Source organism: Acinonyx jubatus, chromosome C1 (assembly GCF_027475565.1).
Source record: "Acinonyx jubatus isolate Ajub_Pintada_27869175 chromosome C1, VMU_Ajub_asm_v1.0, whole genome shotgun sequence".
NCBI lineage: Eukaryota > Metazoa > Chordata > Mammalia > Carnivora > Felidae > Acinonyx > Acinonyx jubatus.
This window is the reverse complement of record NC_069381.1, coordinates 149,177,074-149,195,261: the sequence shown is the minus strand read 5'-3', so window position 1 is coordinate 149,195,261 and position 18,188 is coordinate 149,177,074. Positions and strand designations below refer to the sequence as shown.

The following is an 18,188-nucleotide window of genomic DNA, read 5'->3' as shown; positions in this document are numbered from 1 at the left end:
AGAAAGAAAGAAATAAAGAAAGAAAGAAAGAAGAAAGAAAGAAAGAAAGAAAGAAAGAAAGAAAGAAAGAAAGAAAAAATATTTAAAAAGAAAAGGTATATAGAATCCCTGGCAAGTTGACTTGAACAAAATAGAGGCTAGACATTTTGGACTTATCTCTTAGAATTAATGTGTTAATAAACGTGCTTGTCCTCATGAGTTTCACATTTCTTCTGATGAAATAAACCTACTTCTCAACAAGAGAGAGTTGTTAGTTTAGGCATGAGTTTCAGAATATCTAGTGTTTTTTTGGTGTGGTTTTTGTTTTTTTGTTTTTTTGGTTTTTTTTGTAATCTTCAAGTAGTTCTCTTTCTTTCATGAAATTCTGGATTGGAGGTGCCCCGGAACCCCCCAACTTAATTAAGGTCATTGTAGGAAGAGGTCCTACAGTTCCTGAGATGGAAATAAAGTCATTGTTACAGAAAGTGAAGAAGAAAAATGATGCTTTAGTGACCTATTTAGTGGCCTTTATTAAGGACTTGTTAAGATGGTTGGACAGAACAGAAGTAAATGAGGTATAGTCATTTGGAACATGCTAAAAAATTGTCTGGATTAAAGTAGTTTCCAGAGTTAAGTTGTGCTTACTTCAGAGTATGACCCTATGATTCATTGGGTGATGGGAATAATAATTAAGATTTTATGTTGTGTTTATTTTATAAAATACATAGTCTATAAGTACAATAACATGTATAATAGCACATGAGATATGCACATACACACTCACACCCATGTATGTTTTAACTGACAAGGTATTTGTAACTAAATATTTGGAATGTTCTGCACAACTCTTCCTATGCACAGAATATGCAGTATCAAAGTGGTATAGTAGTATGAAAGTTATTGAAGTAAGTAGTAAATATATGCAGTTGAACTTATTTTTATAGAATAAAGGTGATTTAATTCTATTAAATTAAGCCTTAAATATGTTGATGGTATACTTTGGCATCTTTTTGGAATATCTCCTCCAATACGAACAGTAGTTAGCTTTTGTTATGCATTTTAGTGATATATAAATGTGATTTGCTTATTTTCATTTTTAAGATAGCTTAAATGTTTTTTATCTTGCATTTGTATAGAAAAATGACACTAGTCCCCTTTCAACATTCCTTGAAGCTAGAGAGGAACTAAGGTATTTGAAATAAAATGAAAAAATTTATCTTAGACTTCAATTTTTCATGGAATAACTTTTTAAAATGCATCTAGCTGGAAAATGCTCAGTTTATTCCAAAACTGTTACCAATAGAAAATACAAAACTCAAATGCTGACAGGGCACATTAAATGCCTCCCTTTGACCAAAATTTGCACCTATTTATCGGGTCTGATGAATAAAAATGGTCATTAATCTGAGATAAAGGTTCCATAAAAGATGGAGTGAGCACAAGCATTTGCTTCCAGATCGACAAGCAAAACTTTTTCTTTGTAAAATGGTGGGAACAGGAGCAAACATACAATCTCACTTCTAGCAAAGGGGAAAATGTAAAACTCCCTCAGCTTACTTCAGAGTACTATTTCTACATAGAATAAGAATAGCATTAAGAAAAAACTAGTATTTAGAAAAAACAGTACCTAATACTATTTAATATCTATCAAAGAATTCAGTTTAATTAGAAAAAAAACAGAAATGGAACAGTCCATCAAAATCTAGAGGTACCCAGAGGCTAATTATAATACATTTAGCCTAATTTCATGTATTTCTTCAACCCACCTCCAGCTTAACCCTGAGCAGTTTCCATTTTTAAGCCATAAATAAATTGTCTTTTCAACTTTCATTTTATATGATAAAATGTGAAGTTTTGACTTGTCTAATAAGGAATAAGAAAATGGTGTTGCAGTTAGGTTGCATTCAAGAAACTTGTCCATGTGGCCTGTGTTCCAGGAAGCAGCTGGTTTATTTTCCAGTGGCAGTGAATCCAGAAAAAATGTGGGGTAATTCTCCTTACATACTGGAAAAGTTCAAAGATACCTAACTCTTGCTTCTTCTCCCATGATTCTGCTTTTCCCTGGAATTTTTACTATAGGAGTTAGAGACCATGTATATAAAGTAATTTGTTCTGGGGCACCTGGGTGGCTCAGTTGGTTAAGTGTCAGAGTTCAGCTCAGGTCATGATCTCACAGTTTGTGGGTTTGAGCCCCGTGTCAGGCTCTGTGCTAACAGCTCAGAGCCTGGAGCCTGCTTCAGATTCTGTGTCTAAACTCTCTCTCTGTCCCTCCCCTGCTCACTCTCTCTCCCTCTCTCAAAATAAATAAACATTAAAAAATTTTTAAAAAAATTTAAGTAATTTGTTCTGTTTTACAAGAGAACAAAATAATGATCCTTCCTTCACCACATGTCGCAAATACTTGTCCTGAGTTGAAATCAGCAAGTTAGAATTCAATTAAAAAATATGATGAATTTGTGCCTAAGCATCCAAAATCAAGTCATAGTTAAACTAAGACCGAGGCCCAGGTAGTAGGAAGGACAGAACATTTACCATCTGGGAGGATTTGAAAATCCACAGAGAACTCCAAGACCTCTCAAGCCAAGAAGACAAAATGGTTGCGTAATTTGTGAGGTACTTTCATGACAAAGATCCATGTTAGCATTATCCATACTTAGATTGGAAGCATGAGAAGTGATGGTTAATTCAGTTTACCTTTGAATATACTGGAAAAAGACTCCATACAAGTGTTTTAAAAAGGCATTTTCAAGAAGATGAGAAGCCAAGCCAGAGTTGACTCAAATCCCACTGCTGCCCAAAACTGCACCTATCTGCTATACAAGAAACTGATGCAATTCACTAAGCAAGTGTGAGGACAATTTAGAAAAGGAAAGCTTTTTTTTTTTTTTTACTTTTACTAGCATACAATTGGAAACAATTATTATTTTTGAGGAATGAAATATGTTCATAAGATGGGGAATGTGGATCAAATTTCCAGGAGGGGAGAAGTTAAAACCAAAAAAAACCAGAGGGTGAGATGACAATAATGAACTCTAGAAGTTTAAGAAGGGTCATGTCCGTGTCACTGGAGAGAAAAGAAAATGCTGATCTGAATATTCACAGGCAGTTAGATTAGTGCTTCAGTGGGGAAACGCGACACCGAGAAACCAATGCTGCCCACAGTGCTGGAAACCAGAACGATCTGTGATCTTCTCTGCTCAACGATGAAATCATTGAGCAAATGTGAAATCTTAAATTAAGCAGTCTGGTTTTGCCACATTTAACTTTAATTGACAGGACATAAACTAATTCCTTAATCACATCAAGTTGATTTTTAAACTCTATTCATTTTTTACCTTGGGCTGCTTTCTGGTTTCTCAGATTTTATTTTATTTTTTTTAAATTTTTAAATGTTTATATTTATTTTTGAGAGAGACAGAGACAGAGAGTGAGTGAGGAGGGGCAGAGAAAGAGAGGGAGACACAGAATCTGAAGCAGGCTCCAGGCTCTGAGCTGTTAGCACAGAGCCCGATGTGGGGCTCAAATCACGGTGAGATCATGACATGAGCCGAAGTCAGACGCTTAAGCGACTGAGCCACCCAGGCGTCCCTGGTTTCTCAGATTTTAAATTATGAGATATATATATATTTTTTTAATAAAGGAAAAATTCTATGTTTAATTTCTATGCCATATAAGAATTTTAAAGAATCGTTGGTAGTATCTGGAGTGGCCTTAAATCAGTTCATTTGGCCTATTCCATAAATAAGAGAGTAAGCAATCAGGCATTAAGTAGATGCGGACACCGTCTTAGCCATTTCTCTTGAAAATACTATACTTTCTGGAGTTGTGTTGGTTAGTTATTAGCCATAAGCAGATGGAGAATTATACTGTCTCCCCAGGACACTAATGGAAACAAGTTTCAGGATTTGTCTTTTTGAGCTTTTCCTGCTGAAATATGTTCTAACACAACCTTCAGGGCTAAAATTATCCTGACATTTCAGTATAATACAGCCAATATGCACTGCTGGTTTTAATGTAATTAGGTAAACTCACCTTAATTACTGTATTTAAGCTTTATATTCTTTGCAATATGCCACAAGACCAAACTACCTGGAATGTCAAGGCCTTTACATACATTGAACTAAGGTTGAAATTCATCCCTTCAGCCTTTGCTACTAGGAGGCTTCCTGTTTTGACCTTTGCCATGCGTGAATGGCTGCCACATGAGAGAGCATGAAGGCTAAAAACAAACAAGGTGCATAGTCGTGGTATTTTAGAATTGGGACATATTTTCCCTCCCTATTCCCTTTCCTTAAAGAAATAGTGCACCAGATTTTAAGAATACAAATGACCGTTGAGCATGTGTAAATAAGGTTATGTTATCGGTTTTTTTTCTGAGATATAAACATTATTGCTATTGCAGATATTCTTTTAACTCTGAAACAGATATGTATTTCACAAAGATACTCTAATGTCCTTTGAATTAAAAAAATTCTGCTTAGGTAGCTACATTCTCAATGGGAAAAGGAGAATGAACATCCTTTCTGGTGGTTTTAAAGGAAATTCTATGTTAAAATTATTTAAAGGCCATAACTCTTAAAAAGGCAGTTTATGTATAGTTAGGCAGTATAATATGCATAGAGTCTCACATTTGATTATCTTCTATAAAATAATTTTTTTGATAGATTTTGGCAAAGGGAACAGTACAAAAGGTCCCGAAGACTCTGTAGATACCATAAGACATTATCAGAGTTCCAAGAAACACTTTGAAGAGAAAAAAAGCAGATCTTCATCTTTCATCTCATCCATTGATGATGAACAAAAGCCTCTCTTCTCAGGAATAGTAGATTCTCCTCCAGGAATAGGGAAAGCAGCTGGACTCCATTTTGAAGAAACAGTCCCAACCTCAGGAAGAATTCACATAGATAAAAGAAGTCACTCTTGCAAAGGTAATCAAGTTTCTCAGGAGTCACGTTGTCTCCCTTTAGTGCTAATTGTAAAACGGTGGCTTTTCACAAATCAAGAACTGTACTGACACGTGTTAATTTAATCTTTTACAACTTCATGAAATATTTGCAGAGTTCAGATCTCAGATCATCTACAAAGCATTTGTGCAATTCTGGAACAGTGTTAATTATTTCTAAACATTGATAGTGTAAGAGGTTTTTGTGGCAGTGAGCTTTAACATAATGTCACGTAGAACATTGTGGGAAGGTCAATTGTGCTTCTAAGAGAGAGGAGGGATTAATGGGTATTTTAAGAGAGCTAACCAGTTGATTCTTATATGTACCCTCTGTACCTATTCCTCACTCCCAAACCAGCCATTTTATAGCATGAAAAGCCAATGCAGTAACGCTATAATACATGCCAAGAAGAATTTGTTTATAGGGAATTTGAAGAAATGGGAAGAAATGCCCGTAAATAAAGTATGTGCTTTATCCAACTCATTTAAACACATTTGTTTAACATCTCTACCAGAAGGAATATGGGGGGGGGGGGGGTGTAGAAAATATGCATGAGATGGATAATAATGCTTAATTAATGTATGCAGATTTGGTTCTAAAGGATGGGAAACTTAGGAAAACTTGAGAACTATCACATGGAAGAACAAAAACTTAGCATAACAGGAGCTAGAGCTACAGATGTGGTTAAATCTAACCTTTAAGTGGGTGCAAGAACAGGTGTTTGGGTCCCAACTTGGCTCCCTTTATTTCTTTGCTTTGTTCACTTGCCCCCTTTATGTCTTTGAATAAGTGACTTGACAGACCCCACTAAGGCTCAGCTTGCTCAGCTTTTTTTTTTTTTAAGTTCATGTATTTATTTTTGAAAGAGAGAGCAAGCAAGAGATAGAGAGGGAGAGAGAGAATCCCAAGCAGGCTCTGCACTGTCAGAGCAGAGCCAGATGTGGGGTTTGAACTCATGAGCCTTGAGATCATGACCTGAGCTGAAACCAAGAGTCAGATGCTTAACGGACTGAGCCACCCAAGTGCCCCAGCTTGCTCCTCTTTCAAATACAATAACATTTTCTAACCAACAATAGTCGATTGCAATTACTGAACAGGAGAACATGCATAAGTTACTTTCTCTGAAATAAAATCCCTAAATCAGTCTAGTATTGTCTCACAGGTTTTATTTCCTAACCTTTTAATTACTGAATGTATATATAAAATGCCTATACAAATAGAGCTATAAAAATGTAGAAATAAAGAATGTGTAGCCAAAAAAATCAAAAGAATGTAACAGAATTGAAGGGAAAATAGGATGCTCTTGGCCTGGCAGGATAGCAAAATTATGGCACCAGGTAAATAAATATTATGTATCATTGTCACCATTATTGGAAGTGACTATACCTAGCAACAATCGTTTCATTGAATTTTGGATGTTTACATCTTTCCCTATCACATATCAAATCAGCTTTTGCCATGACCCTGTGTTGAAGTAAGCTAAGAATATATGCAAATGTTCTCTGGACAATTTAAAATCTTGATGAAGTGAATGAAAATAGTACCTCATTTATCACAATGGAAGAATGGAATATTCGATGTGATTACCAAATGTCCCATTTTAGTTATTTATGAAATCAGATTCTGGGAAGTGCTAAAAATAGGAAAAGGTTGTATCATCGAAGTCAGAAGTTCTGAAGAGCTCACTGAGCCATCTCTACTTCTCCAAAAGTCAGCATAATGTGGACTTGATTTTTTAAAAAGTACTTTCCATTGTTTTCTTCTTGAGTTGTAGAGTCTCAAGTGACAGGGCACTGAAGATATATTTGGGGGACTTTATTTGACTTTATCATGACTCTTGCTGACAGTGAATTGTCATGCTCTTCATCTTGTATTTTTCTTGGCCGCTTCTTCCAATTATTTTTAATTAGCTATTTTACATGCATAATAAAAAAAGTATTCTAACAAATAATCTTAATATCCCCAGATTTTTAATTTTCAGAAATGTACAATTCAATCCCTATTCAAGTCATAAATCATTACCTTGAATGGAAATATATAGCTAAATATTCATGCCAATTGAATAAAATAATTGATGGCCTATAGCATTGTGACACATGGTTAACCTGGTTAATTAATGTGATCAACTGATGGAGAATTCTAAAACTTCATTCACTGCAAATTTTATTCCCTAATGATTTTTTTAAGGGGAAGTATTATGGAATGTTTGAGAATTTGTTTTTTTTGTTTTGTTTTTAAATTTTTTTTAACGTTTATTTATTTTTGAGACAGAGACAGAGCATGAACAGGGGAGGGTCAGAGAGAGGGAGACACAGAATCCGAAACAGGCTCCAGGCTCTGAGCTGTCAGCACAGAGCCCAACGCCGGGCTCGAACTCATGGACCGCGAGATCATGACCTGAGCTGAAGTCAGCCGCTTAACCAACTGAGCCACCCAGGCGCCCCAGGAATGTTTGAGAATTTGAATAATACGTAGGATGTGGCTGTAACTGCTACAGTTTGAACTACTAAATCCCCGCAAATTTTAGTTTTGTCATCAATAGGAAGTTCCATTTACTCGCATTCCTGGTACTTATGCTGAATCCAACAGAAGAGCACCTTTTGGCAAAACTAAGAAGAAAAAAAGCAAACTAAGTGGACTCTGACCCTACTTAGATTGAGGCCAAAAGTTACCTCTAGAAATATCGTGTACCCAGAGCAAAGTGAAAGTTTACTTTCTGTTCATCCATTTCCAGAAATGCGTCTTGCAACTATAGCAACATTTTCCAAGGCAACCAAGTGCAGATTCTTTCTGAGCTATATTTAGAAAGTGTCTACAAGGACGTTCATTTTGATTAAGACCACTAACCAGGATTTCCCCTTTGAACTTTTTTTCTATGTTACTGTTAAAACAAGCTAATCATGCATAGCCAGATTTTAATAAAAAAGTAAATTACAATTAAGGAAGCCTTTATCTGATAGTTTACACTTTATTCATTTCTGCTGAGAAGATAATCAGTTTTTTTCTTGAGCAGTAAAAATATATATATAATCATACATAATTTATTGCATGCGATTCACCATTGTTATTTAAAAATCAATTTATTATACATGATTTGAGAATGAAAGAGCTGTTAAGCACAGGCAGAAATTCTATACGCTCTCTTGGCACAAAACTTCTGAGCATAATATGTAACTTCCATCTTATCGATTCTTACTGTCTTCTGTAAAGATTCCTCCTAGCCGGCTAGCAGGTAGCTAGACAGAGACAAGGATCGGCATCCCCAAACCATTATATGTGTGCCCTAAATGTTGGACATTGCTGCTCCAAAATTGAAAAACTGGTGTACTAAGACATTATATTATTGTTTTTCCTTTTAAATAGAGTCACAATTCTGTGAATGGCAAATCATACTTTTCAGTGAAAATCTGCTGATATATTATTACCCAAAACTTCAGCACTGTCATTTTTCTAGGTTCATTTTCCTTTTGTTGTGTTTGGTAAAATGTCAAAAGAAATCATATACTGTCCCTTTAAAAGAAAACAAAACACCAAAGATCTCATAGGCTAAGAAGCCTTAATCACAAAGAGCCATTCTGGAATGCTTAACAAGCTCTATGAGATCTGTTGCCCATTTCAAGAGAACAAGGAACCCCGACCTTCTATTTTTCTAATGCTGTCTTTGAAGATGCTGATTCCCGGGGTACCTGGGTGGCTCAGTTGGTTAAGTGGCCGACCTGGGCTCAGATCACGATCTCACAGTTTGTGGGTTTGAGCCCCACGTCGGGCTCTGTGCTGACAGCTCAGACCTGGAGCCTGCTCCAGATTCTGTGTCTCTCTCTCTCTCTCTGCTCCTCCCCCACTCATGCTCTATCTCTCTCAAAATTAAATAAACAGTAAAAAAATTTTTTTTGAAGCTACTGCTTCCTTTGGCACAGCTTCACCCAAATGAGACAGCAATTGTAGGCCTCTCATTAAGAGAAATTTCTGTGTATTCAATGATAAAGAGATAATGATAGAAAAAAAGCATGAAGAAAGAATACAGAGATCTTTCTGCTCCTTAAAGAGAGGGGATGCTTCTGAGCTATCTGACTGTACTTTTGGAGAAACTGCAGGAAAGGGACTACAAGAAGCCCTGCAAATCCTGTTCCCTATTTCTAGAATCATACCTAATCTTCCCAAATCAGTTACTTTCTACCCATTTTTTTAAATAGCTGCGGATATAAATTCCTTAAGTTTATATAACTTTTGTCCGCATTTAATCATAGCTAGTGTCAAAAAAAAAAAGAAAGAAAGAAAAGAAAAACAAAGTGTTTCTATCAAACCAAAATCACTTTCTATAATTCAAATCTATTTCCATGTGAAAATGAAGACCAGTTTTAGATACTCTTTTCCTCCTACCAACCCTCCCAGTGAGAAGATGTCACTTCTTCTTTATCCCTGAAATAAACTCCCAGCTCCACGAGTAATTTTTCATGGGCTTTATTTTCCAACCCTTGAATCATTTTATATGCTCTTTTGTGGAATGTAGAGGGTAAGAAAGCAGAGCAAAAGTCATCAAAGTATATGATACAAATGAGAGGAAAAGTAAGATATTACATCCGTCCTCAGATATTGATAACTTGCAAGCACAGATCGTAAGAGAAGCTGTAAATTAAAAGATTAGTCAACAGATGAATCTCTGTACGAAAACTATCAGAACCTTGCTACCAAATTCTTCAGGTGTAGGGCCTGTCTTCTTTGCCTTAAATTCCTCCACATTTAGCAGAGTGTCTGGGACATAACAGACACTGAGAGCACTTGAAAAGTGGACTTGAACAGATAAGCGGTATGTTTCAAATATAGAAACATAAAAATATTCTAAATGAAAGCGCCACAAGAAAGCATATTGGAAATTAATGTGACTATAGTAAAGGGCAGTGCAGAAGGAGCTACAAGGAAAGACAAAAACATGTAGTGGGCTTACAGGACATTTAACGCCCTTGCCATCTTTAACGGCTCCACTATGAGGTGAGTTGCCCCAAGGGAATCCCCTGAAGTTCGGCACTTTTCTGTGGCTTTCTCCTTGGGCCCATTCTGAATCACACAGTATGCTGATTATCCTGGGAGAACGGCCCTAAAATCTTAAATGCAAGGCAAAGCAGTACAGGCATACCTCAGAGAGATTGCAGGTTCAGTTCCAGACAACTGCAAAAAAAGTGAATATCACTCTTTAATGTGCAATAGCATTTTGTTTAAAAAACAACGTACAATCCCTCAGTTACAAAATACTGTGTTGTCGAGGTGTGTCGGTTAAGCATCCAATTCTTGATCTCAGCTCAGGTCTTGACCTCAGCGTCATGAATTCAAGCCCCATATGGGGCTCTGCCCTGGGTGTGAAGCGTACTTAAAAAAAAAATGCTATATTGCTAAAAATATGCTGAAGTTTATCTGAGCTTTCAGCAAGCTGTAATCACTAGTTAGACTTCACCGTAATAAATATAATAATAATGAAAAAGTTTGAAATATTGCAAAAATGACCCAAATGTGACACAGAGACACGAAGTGAGCAAATGCTGTTGGAAAAAAAAAATGAAGCCCACAGACTTTTGCTCATCACAGGGTTGCCGCAACCCTTTGATTTGTAAAAACCGGGATCTATGAGTGCAACAAAGCAAGGTGCAGTAAAACAAGCAAAATATGCTGTTTCTTCCCAAGTAATCTAATTTGTCTAATCAGAGACAAAATCACGTTCAAAACTCTTGCCCTCCTGTATGTTCATTCATATGGAAATGGACAGAGGAGGTGACAGGCAGGGTGAGGGGAGGGCTCAGCTACCAATTGGTTGTGGCCCCTGGACAGGTCCTTGAATCACTCTCCTGGGTCTTTCGGCTTCTACTCTGAGGTCCTTTCCTGCTTATCTTGTAGAAGTCTCTGTATTATTGAGGCAAAGAGGCACCCAAAGAAGTTGACATCCATCTTGCTATTTCCCACAGATATCGCTGACACCAGAAGCTGGGAGCAAGAAAATGCGCAGACTCAGGCTGATGAGTCTAGCCCCTCAGCACTTCAGCGAGCTGCCTGGGGGATCTCTGAAACCGAAAGTGACCTCACTTACGGGGAAGTGGAGCAAAGATTAGATTTGCTTCAAGAACAACTTAACAGGTACAAGTAACGGCAAGGCAAAGAGAGAGCATCACTCAAACCCTTGGTGGGGTCTAGCTTTTCTCCTTGTAAATAGCAAATTCCTACTACCATAATCTCGTAGTTTTCATATATGCTCACTTATTTAAAATAAGACTACAAGTTGACAGAATTATTAATCTGTGTTGCAAGGAGCATTTATTTAGAACACGTCATGCTTCTGGCAACATAAATCCTATTTTTTCTTTACTTGTCATAAAATTAGTATATCACCCACACCAGCTGCTGAAGAAAAATCCTTTTTGTCCCTCAAAATAATTCATATTTGGCTTGTTTACTAACACCCTCTTTTAATCCTGCTTTTACACTTTTGGTTGTTTCTGGTAACTTAGTTATGTGTGATGGCATTTTTTTTAAGTATAGACAAAATTATTTCAACATTTAGATATTCAGTCAATATGTGAAAAATGTATTTGAATCAAAAATAGCACAGCGTTGAAGCCCAGATCTTTTCCATTTTCCTTCCGTCTTTGATCTCTACCCTTTTAAGATGAGGCATGAATTTTGGTTTTAAGGAGAATAGAATTCCTTAACGCAATCTGTGTAGATTTAGTAAAATCAAACTGGTCACTAAGTCAGGAAAAAAAATATGTGATTGAGTATGATATCACTGCTTTAGTTGTGCTTCACGTGGGAATTGACCTTGATTCAAAGGTAGCCTCTGAATACACCACCAGGCAAGGCAGTGTTCATAGACAAAAAGCTTCATGGATTAAACTAAAATGCTCAAATCACACAATTTACTAAATCAATGTAGAACATACAATGAGAGGGGCGTCTGGGTGGCTCAGTCGGTTGGGTGTCCGACTTTGGCTCAGGTCATGATCTCACAGTCTGTGAGTTCAAGCCCCACGTCGGGCTCTGAGCTGACGGCTCAGAGCCTGGAGCCTGCTTCAGATTCTGTGTCTCCCTCTCTCTCTCTGCCCCTCCCCCACTCTCACTGGGTCTCTCTCTCTCTCTCTCTCAAAAATAAAAAAATAAAAAAATAAAAAAAATTTAAAAATTGAAAAAAAAAACATACAATGAGAGTTGAGGAAAGCTAGATGAGATACTTAACACATTTCTAATAAGTGCACGCGCGGTAAAAGGAACACACTACCCGAATCCTGACTTATGACATGTTCATATATGCTGCATCATCCTGCCCTGATGTGTGGTGACTAGGACAACAGTGGCAGTTTGCACAAAGCATCCACAGACAAAAAAATCTGTTCCAGTGACACACACTTGCTCTATCACGGAGATGTAAGGCTGGATATGCCGGCCACAGCCGTGGCTCTCCAGTTAGTCTGCTCAGCAACTATGTATTTTATTTGCTCTTTGTAGGTAAAGCCCATGTGGAGCTGGAGTGAGCCTATGCTGTGTGTCACCACTGGATGGCCAAATTTGGGGGTGACAGTTGTCTGTCCTGAGTTGACTTGAGAATAATTTCTTGTTTCTGTCTCTATCTCTGTAAGCCACATTCTGGTTTGTTACATCCCATTTCTGTTCTATCTTTGGAAGGTTACCTAGCATGCTGTCTGTATTTAATACACCTTATGAATTCTCTCCACGCTTAACAAGCTACTTACTCATTATCTATACTTAACTAACACGTCCTATGAGTTTTGCCTACACCACATAAGCTCCCTGGTTTACTAACTACTTGCTTAATGTTTCCTATGTGCTTTATCCATTATATCTATCTTTCATGGTTTTTTTTTAAATGTTTATGCCAGAAATGAATACGGACAAACAATACAGTAAGCACATTAAAATGCGTGTACACACACATATACATTGCCACAAAAAAATAAATTAGGAATTAAAACAGACAAATAGAAAATCTACAGATTTGTAAATTCAAATAAATTTGTTCATTTCAAACAAAAGTACGAAAATATTGCAGGAGCTAAAGATTTATTTTGTAGTCTGTATTTTCATGGATTTTAGTTGAATTTAAAACCTCCTGGTGCTAAGGTCCATACACCATTTTCAAGTGCCAAATGCAAGTCTTATAAAATTGAAACATACCTGAGAAGATTAAAGTATCGTGTCATTTACTTAGGGTCAGCAATCCCTCATTCAAGTATAAGAACTTGCCATGGTAATACTTATTATTGGTCAGAGAAGCATATTTAGTGGCTTAATTAATACATTTGCTTTTTTACTCTCTTTGCCTTGTTTACCAATCACATGGATCCTTTAGCCACAACATACACAAAAATATATACTGTACACACATAAAAATTGGTATGTGTGATCTCTGGACTTGACTTTTTTGATTCCTGTGACTTAGGGAAAATAAGTGTCCATTTCTTTACTGCCAGGACATAAAATGTGTTCAATTTGTTGAGGGGATATAAAAATGAGTGAATGAAAAAAAAATAATAAAAATAAATAAATAAATAAATAAATATGAGTGAATGAATAAGTGAATTGACAGGGACAGCGGTGATTTCTTTACAAAATACTTGTGGTTAGCCTAGATTAAGGTCATAGCTCTGCTACTTAACTATGTACAGGATTTATGGTTCTCTAGCCTCAGTTTCTGTCTTTGACTCATACACACCTGCAATGGTATTTAAGGACTAAGATATGATATGTGGAAACTATAGATGCTCACACAGGGAGGGGTTGTACCAGCAGCTAGGTAAAATCTGATGAACAATGAACTCTACTTTATTATTGGTATTCCTCCTGAGTGTATTCTCCTAGTTTATTTATATTTACTTCCTTTAGTCCTTTCTTCAGGATTAAAGTTAAGGTGTTAGGATCCCTTTAGTTGCCTTTTCAGGGGTACCAATCATTGCTGCTGAGATAAGTCGGAGATTACTGAAAACGTATGTCTTCAATATGTCCCGGGGCCAAAAGTGTAAACTCTTAAGGGCACACCCATCGAGGAGCATTTGATTTGCAATAGCCCATTAGTAATAATAATTTTTATTGTTATCTTATTACATTACTTATTATGATTTTTATATGAAACTTTTCATCTCTAAAGTACAATTAAATTTCTCCTAGGGCGCCTAGGTGGCTCAATAGGTTAAGTGTCCAACTATTGATTTCGGCTCAGGTCATGATCTCACGGTTCATGAGATCAAACCCCACATCAGGCTCTGCCTTAACAGCGTTAAGGATCTGCTTGGGATTCTTTCTCCCACTCTCTCTCTCTGCCCCTCCCCGACTCGTGCATGCAAGTGTGTGCACTCTCTGTCTCTTCATCTCAAAATAAACATATTTTTAAAAAATCTATCTTGGCATCTATTTTGACATAGTCCCAGCATCTATATGTCCTTTGATCTACTTCTCACTTTGACTTACTTCTATTTCTCTCCAATATTTTCAACAAACATTTTATGGCCTAACTCAGCTTAGCCTCTTTTGGATTTGAAATCCAAAATATTACATTTTTACTGCACTGGCGTCTCCAACATCTTTCCTCCACTTTACTCACGAAGGCAAAAGTATAAAGAACAAGTTTGAAGAGGGTAACTCAGCTCAAACTTTGACTTTGAGTGGGAATCCTGGGACATTTTCTGGAATTGGGTCTGCCCTGTTTAGCTTCAGTATTCTGTTCGAATGTAGAACTGTGAATCACAACCCCGTTTGTCTCCTTGAAATGTTCATATTAAGCAAACTGTGCAATAAGAACAGATATAAATGGGTCTATCTTGAATCAGCTTTGCTGCTACCATTTTCCTGCTTTAATGACCATTAAACTATATGTAGGGTTAAAGGTTTACAAAAGGAAGGTTCTTACATATTTATATATTATGTCTACAGACATACATATTTAGGGCAATAGCACTTGATCCTAAAACAGGGCTTCTCAAACTTTACTGTGAATGGGAATCGCTTGGGGATCTTATTAAAATGCAGATTCTAAGTCCCGTAGATCTAGAACTCCATTCTAACAAGTGCCCAGCTTTGACCACACTACAGGTAGGGAGCTCTGGAGCATGTAAAAGCTTTTAATAATGATTTCATGTCTTACAGATCATCCAGAGCAATTTACGTGTGTGCCGTTAGTATGGCATTGAGCATGTGCTTCACCTAGTGTTATACTTATTTATGTACTTCCTTCTTTTTTCCTTCCTACGTGGTCAGCTTCTCTCAGCACCTTAGACTAGATTCTACGTATATCATCATCATGTTCTCCTTTTCACCTTCCTGCCCACCAAAGTGCCTGGTATATTGTGGATCTTTAAATAAGTGCATGAACGCATTTACTTTATGCAGCTGAATAGTTATGTTGATGTAGGAGAGAAAAAATATTTTTCCCTCTACCCTTCTGAGTTCTTGGCTAAGACCCCTGTAATTAAAGACAGGTTAACAAGAAAAAACAAATAAGTTTATTTAACACATTGCCCTCATGTATACATGGGAGATATACAGAGGAAAATGAGTAAATCCCCAAGGTCGCTTAGAATCCGGGATTAGACACCACCTTGTTAAGGGAAAGTGTAGGGGACGTAAGCCTCTTAGAGGAGAGTAAATTATTTTTAGGAAAGGTAAATGGACAGTCAGAAGAAGAGGTAGAAGATGGTAGTTTGTGAAAAAGTTTGTCTCAGTGTGGTGTCGGCTTCCAGTCTTTTCTCTTGTGACAAGAGCCAATCTTCTCTTGCTGATGAAATACCAGAGGAGTGAATTTATCACAGTTGAGTTCCTTTTGGATCTGCTTTTAGGAAGATAAGGGAAGTTCAGAGAAAGCCTCTCTCTGCATTTTCTGTTTTTCATGTGCTTACAACTCAAATAATCAATATGCCAAAGTGGCATATTTCGGTACCTTTCATTGACCAAAAAAAAAAAAAAAGTTTTAAAACCGGGTTATAGACTGGGTGGTCTATAAACAACAGAGACTCATTTCTCACAACACAGGAGGCTGGGAAGTCCAAGATCAAGGTACCAGCAGATTCAGTCTCTGGTGAGGCTGGTTTCCTGATTCATAGGTGGCTGTCTTCTTGGGGTGTACTCATGTGGTAAAAGGTAGAAGGAAGGAAGCTCTCTGGGGTCTCTTTTATAGGGACACTAATCCCACTCATGAGAGCCCCACCCTCATGACGTAATCACATCCTAAATACCCTACCTCCTAACACCATCGCATTGGGGGTTAAGATTTTAACATATGAATTTTGAGTATATAAACATTCAAGCCATTGCACTGAACTACCCAAAATATCACATAACCAGTTAATAAACAAAAACTAAGTATTCAAAATTATTGCAGGAAGAGAGAATGCTATCTTGAAAGAGCCTAAGTGGTGTCTCAGGAGGGGAAGTAAGTAGGACATTCCTAGGACTTTGAAATCTGGGCCCTTCAAGGCTGGGAACTAATTGGAATTGGGCAAAGTTCATGCTGTTATAATCCAGGTTGAGGGACACAGTGAGGTGAAGATCTTCAACCAAATCTGAATAAATAAAATCTGTTTGATAAACAAATTATTTGTTCAGATGAGCAGACTGTTGTCTCCAATGAGTTGGTCTATAGAAATTTCCTCAAGAAGTGAAGTGAAGTTTATATTTAGTCTTATTTTTTTCAGGCAAGGTTTTCCCGGAACGAACAACAAAGTCAGGTTGACAGAAGTGGTCCACACAGTCTCAGTTCTCACCCTGCACCTGCTACTTCACCTGCCAGGGAACTCTTGCATGCATGAGCCCTACTTACAGTAGTACATTTCCATTACTGAAGACCCACTTTCCAACAGATTTCTTCTTCATGGAGACTATTCAAATAGAATCCATGATATTAAGATCCCATTTCTCAGAGACCACTGCTGTTTGATAAAGGACTCAAAAACAGTATCATGATTTTTTATTCTCTGTTGCATTTTGAATCCCATGTGTTGAAATTTGTATTCCATCCCCCACCCCCAAGTCCATTTATATTCAATGTAATAAATACTTTGTAAGCCACTCACTAAACATTAGTCTGTTTGCAGACTTTTCTTTGGGGGTGCAAAGGAGGGAGAAATGAATTCTGAATGAGTCCAAGATGGAAAGAGTTTCGGGTGCAGATAAAATTTGAACTGGAGCTTGAGAAATGAAAGGAAAAATTGACATATGACAACAAAATAATAAGTCTTCTCCAGTTAGATGGCACCATAAAGAAATAGATCAGACCTACAGGTAACAAGTAGATAAATAAACTGGTCGATAACTCCTTTTTTTGTCTCATTTCAGTGTGTGGTTTTGACATTTGTGAGGCACAATCATGTATAATGTATAGCTTTTGGTTTAGAAGACAGGAAGCTATATGGTTAAGTATACCAGGTATAGAAAACCTGTACGAATGATGTTATTATGATTCTCAGGAGGAAGATCTGTAGTTGCAGGATTAAGAACTAAAAAGAAAAACAAAATGACCTTTTCTTAAATCAAAGACTAAGTTCTCTCCACTTCAAATGTCACAAACAAATGCAGCATGTATATAATTGGACAAAATTAGTTCTATGATTTTAAAATTTTGGTAAGATTTACCTTCTCTTTGCATCTTTCATTCAGAGACAAAATAGCACAAGTAAGATTTAAAGTTTTCTAAAGATGCATACAGTCCAAATTTTCTGTTCTTATGCCCACAAACTTTCCTTTTTTAAAGTGCTGTTAACACATGCAAAAAAAGAAAATTAGTCCTATTGTATTTTGCTATTTTCCTTCGAATTTTAATTTAAAATGAGAATGAATTTAACAGGCCAGTTGGATCCTTCTGAGCTTTGGGGAAAAAAACATCAGACTGGCATCTTGCAAGCCAGATGGGTCATAGAAGCAAGTGAACTTGTATATTTGGTTTGTTTCTTAAATGCCAAAGGCCTGGAATTGTAAATTGGTTAGAAATTTAGCATCTAACAGCATTTAACAATAAAGAACACAATGGGGGGCGCCTGGGTGGCTCAGTCGCTTAGGCGTCCGACTTCGGCTCAGGTAATGATCCCACAGTTCACGAGTTCAAGCCCCGCATCGGCAGCTTGAAGCCTGGAGGCTGCTTTGGATTCTGTGTCTCCCTGTCTCCCTGCTCCTCCTTCCCCCCCTCAAAAATAGGTAAATTTAATTTTTTTTTAAAAAAAGAATGCAATGAATAACATGCAATACTGTGAATAGGACAGAAACAAGGTAAAATAAAGGTAA

General features: G+C 37.0%; 1 protein-coding gene across 5 annotated transcripts in view; it reads left to right on the top strand.

Moving 5' to 3' along the window:
• Positions 1-18,188, top strand: part of KCNH7 (potassium voltage-gated channel subfamily H member 7) — a 638,553-nt gene that overhangs the window by 610,045 nt on the left and 10,320 nt on the right. For 4 of the 5 annotated variants that reach the window (XM_053215167.1, XM_027055624.2, XM_053215165.1 and 1 more), the window contains 2 exons: positions 4,644-4,907; positions 10,877-11,045. In XM_053215167.1, the coding sequence (XP_053071142.1) occupies positions 4,644-4,907; positions 10,877-11,045 (433 nt within the window). The remainder of the gene's footprint in view (positions 1-4,643; positions 4,908-10,876; positions 11,046-18,188) is intronic. The other variant, XM_053215168.1, reaches the window with a different exon arrangement.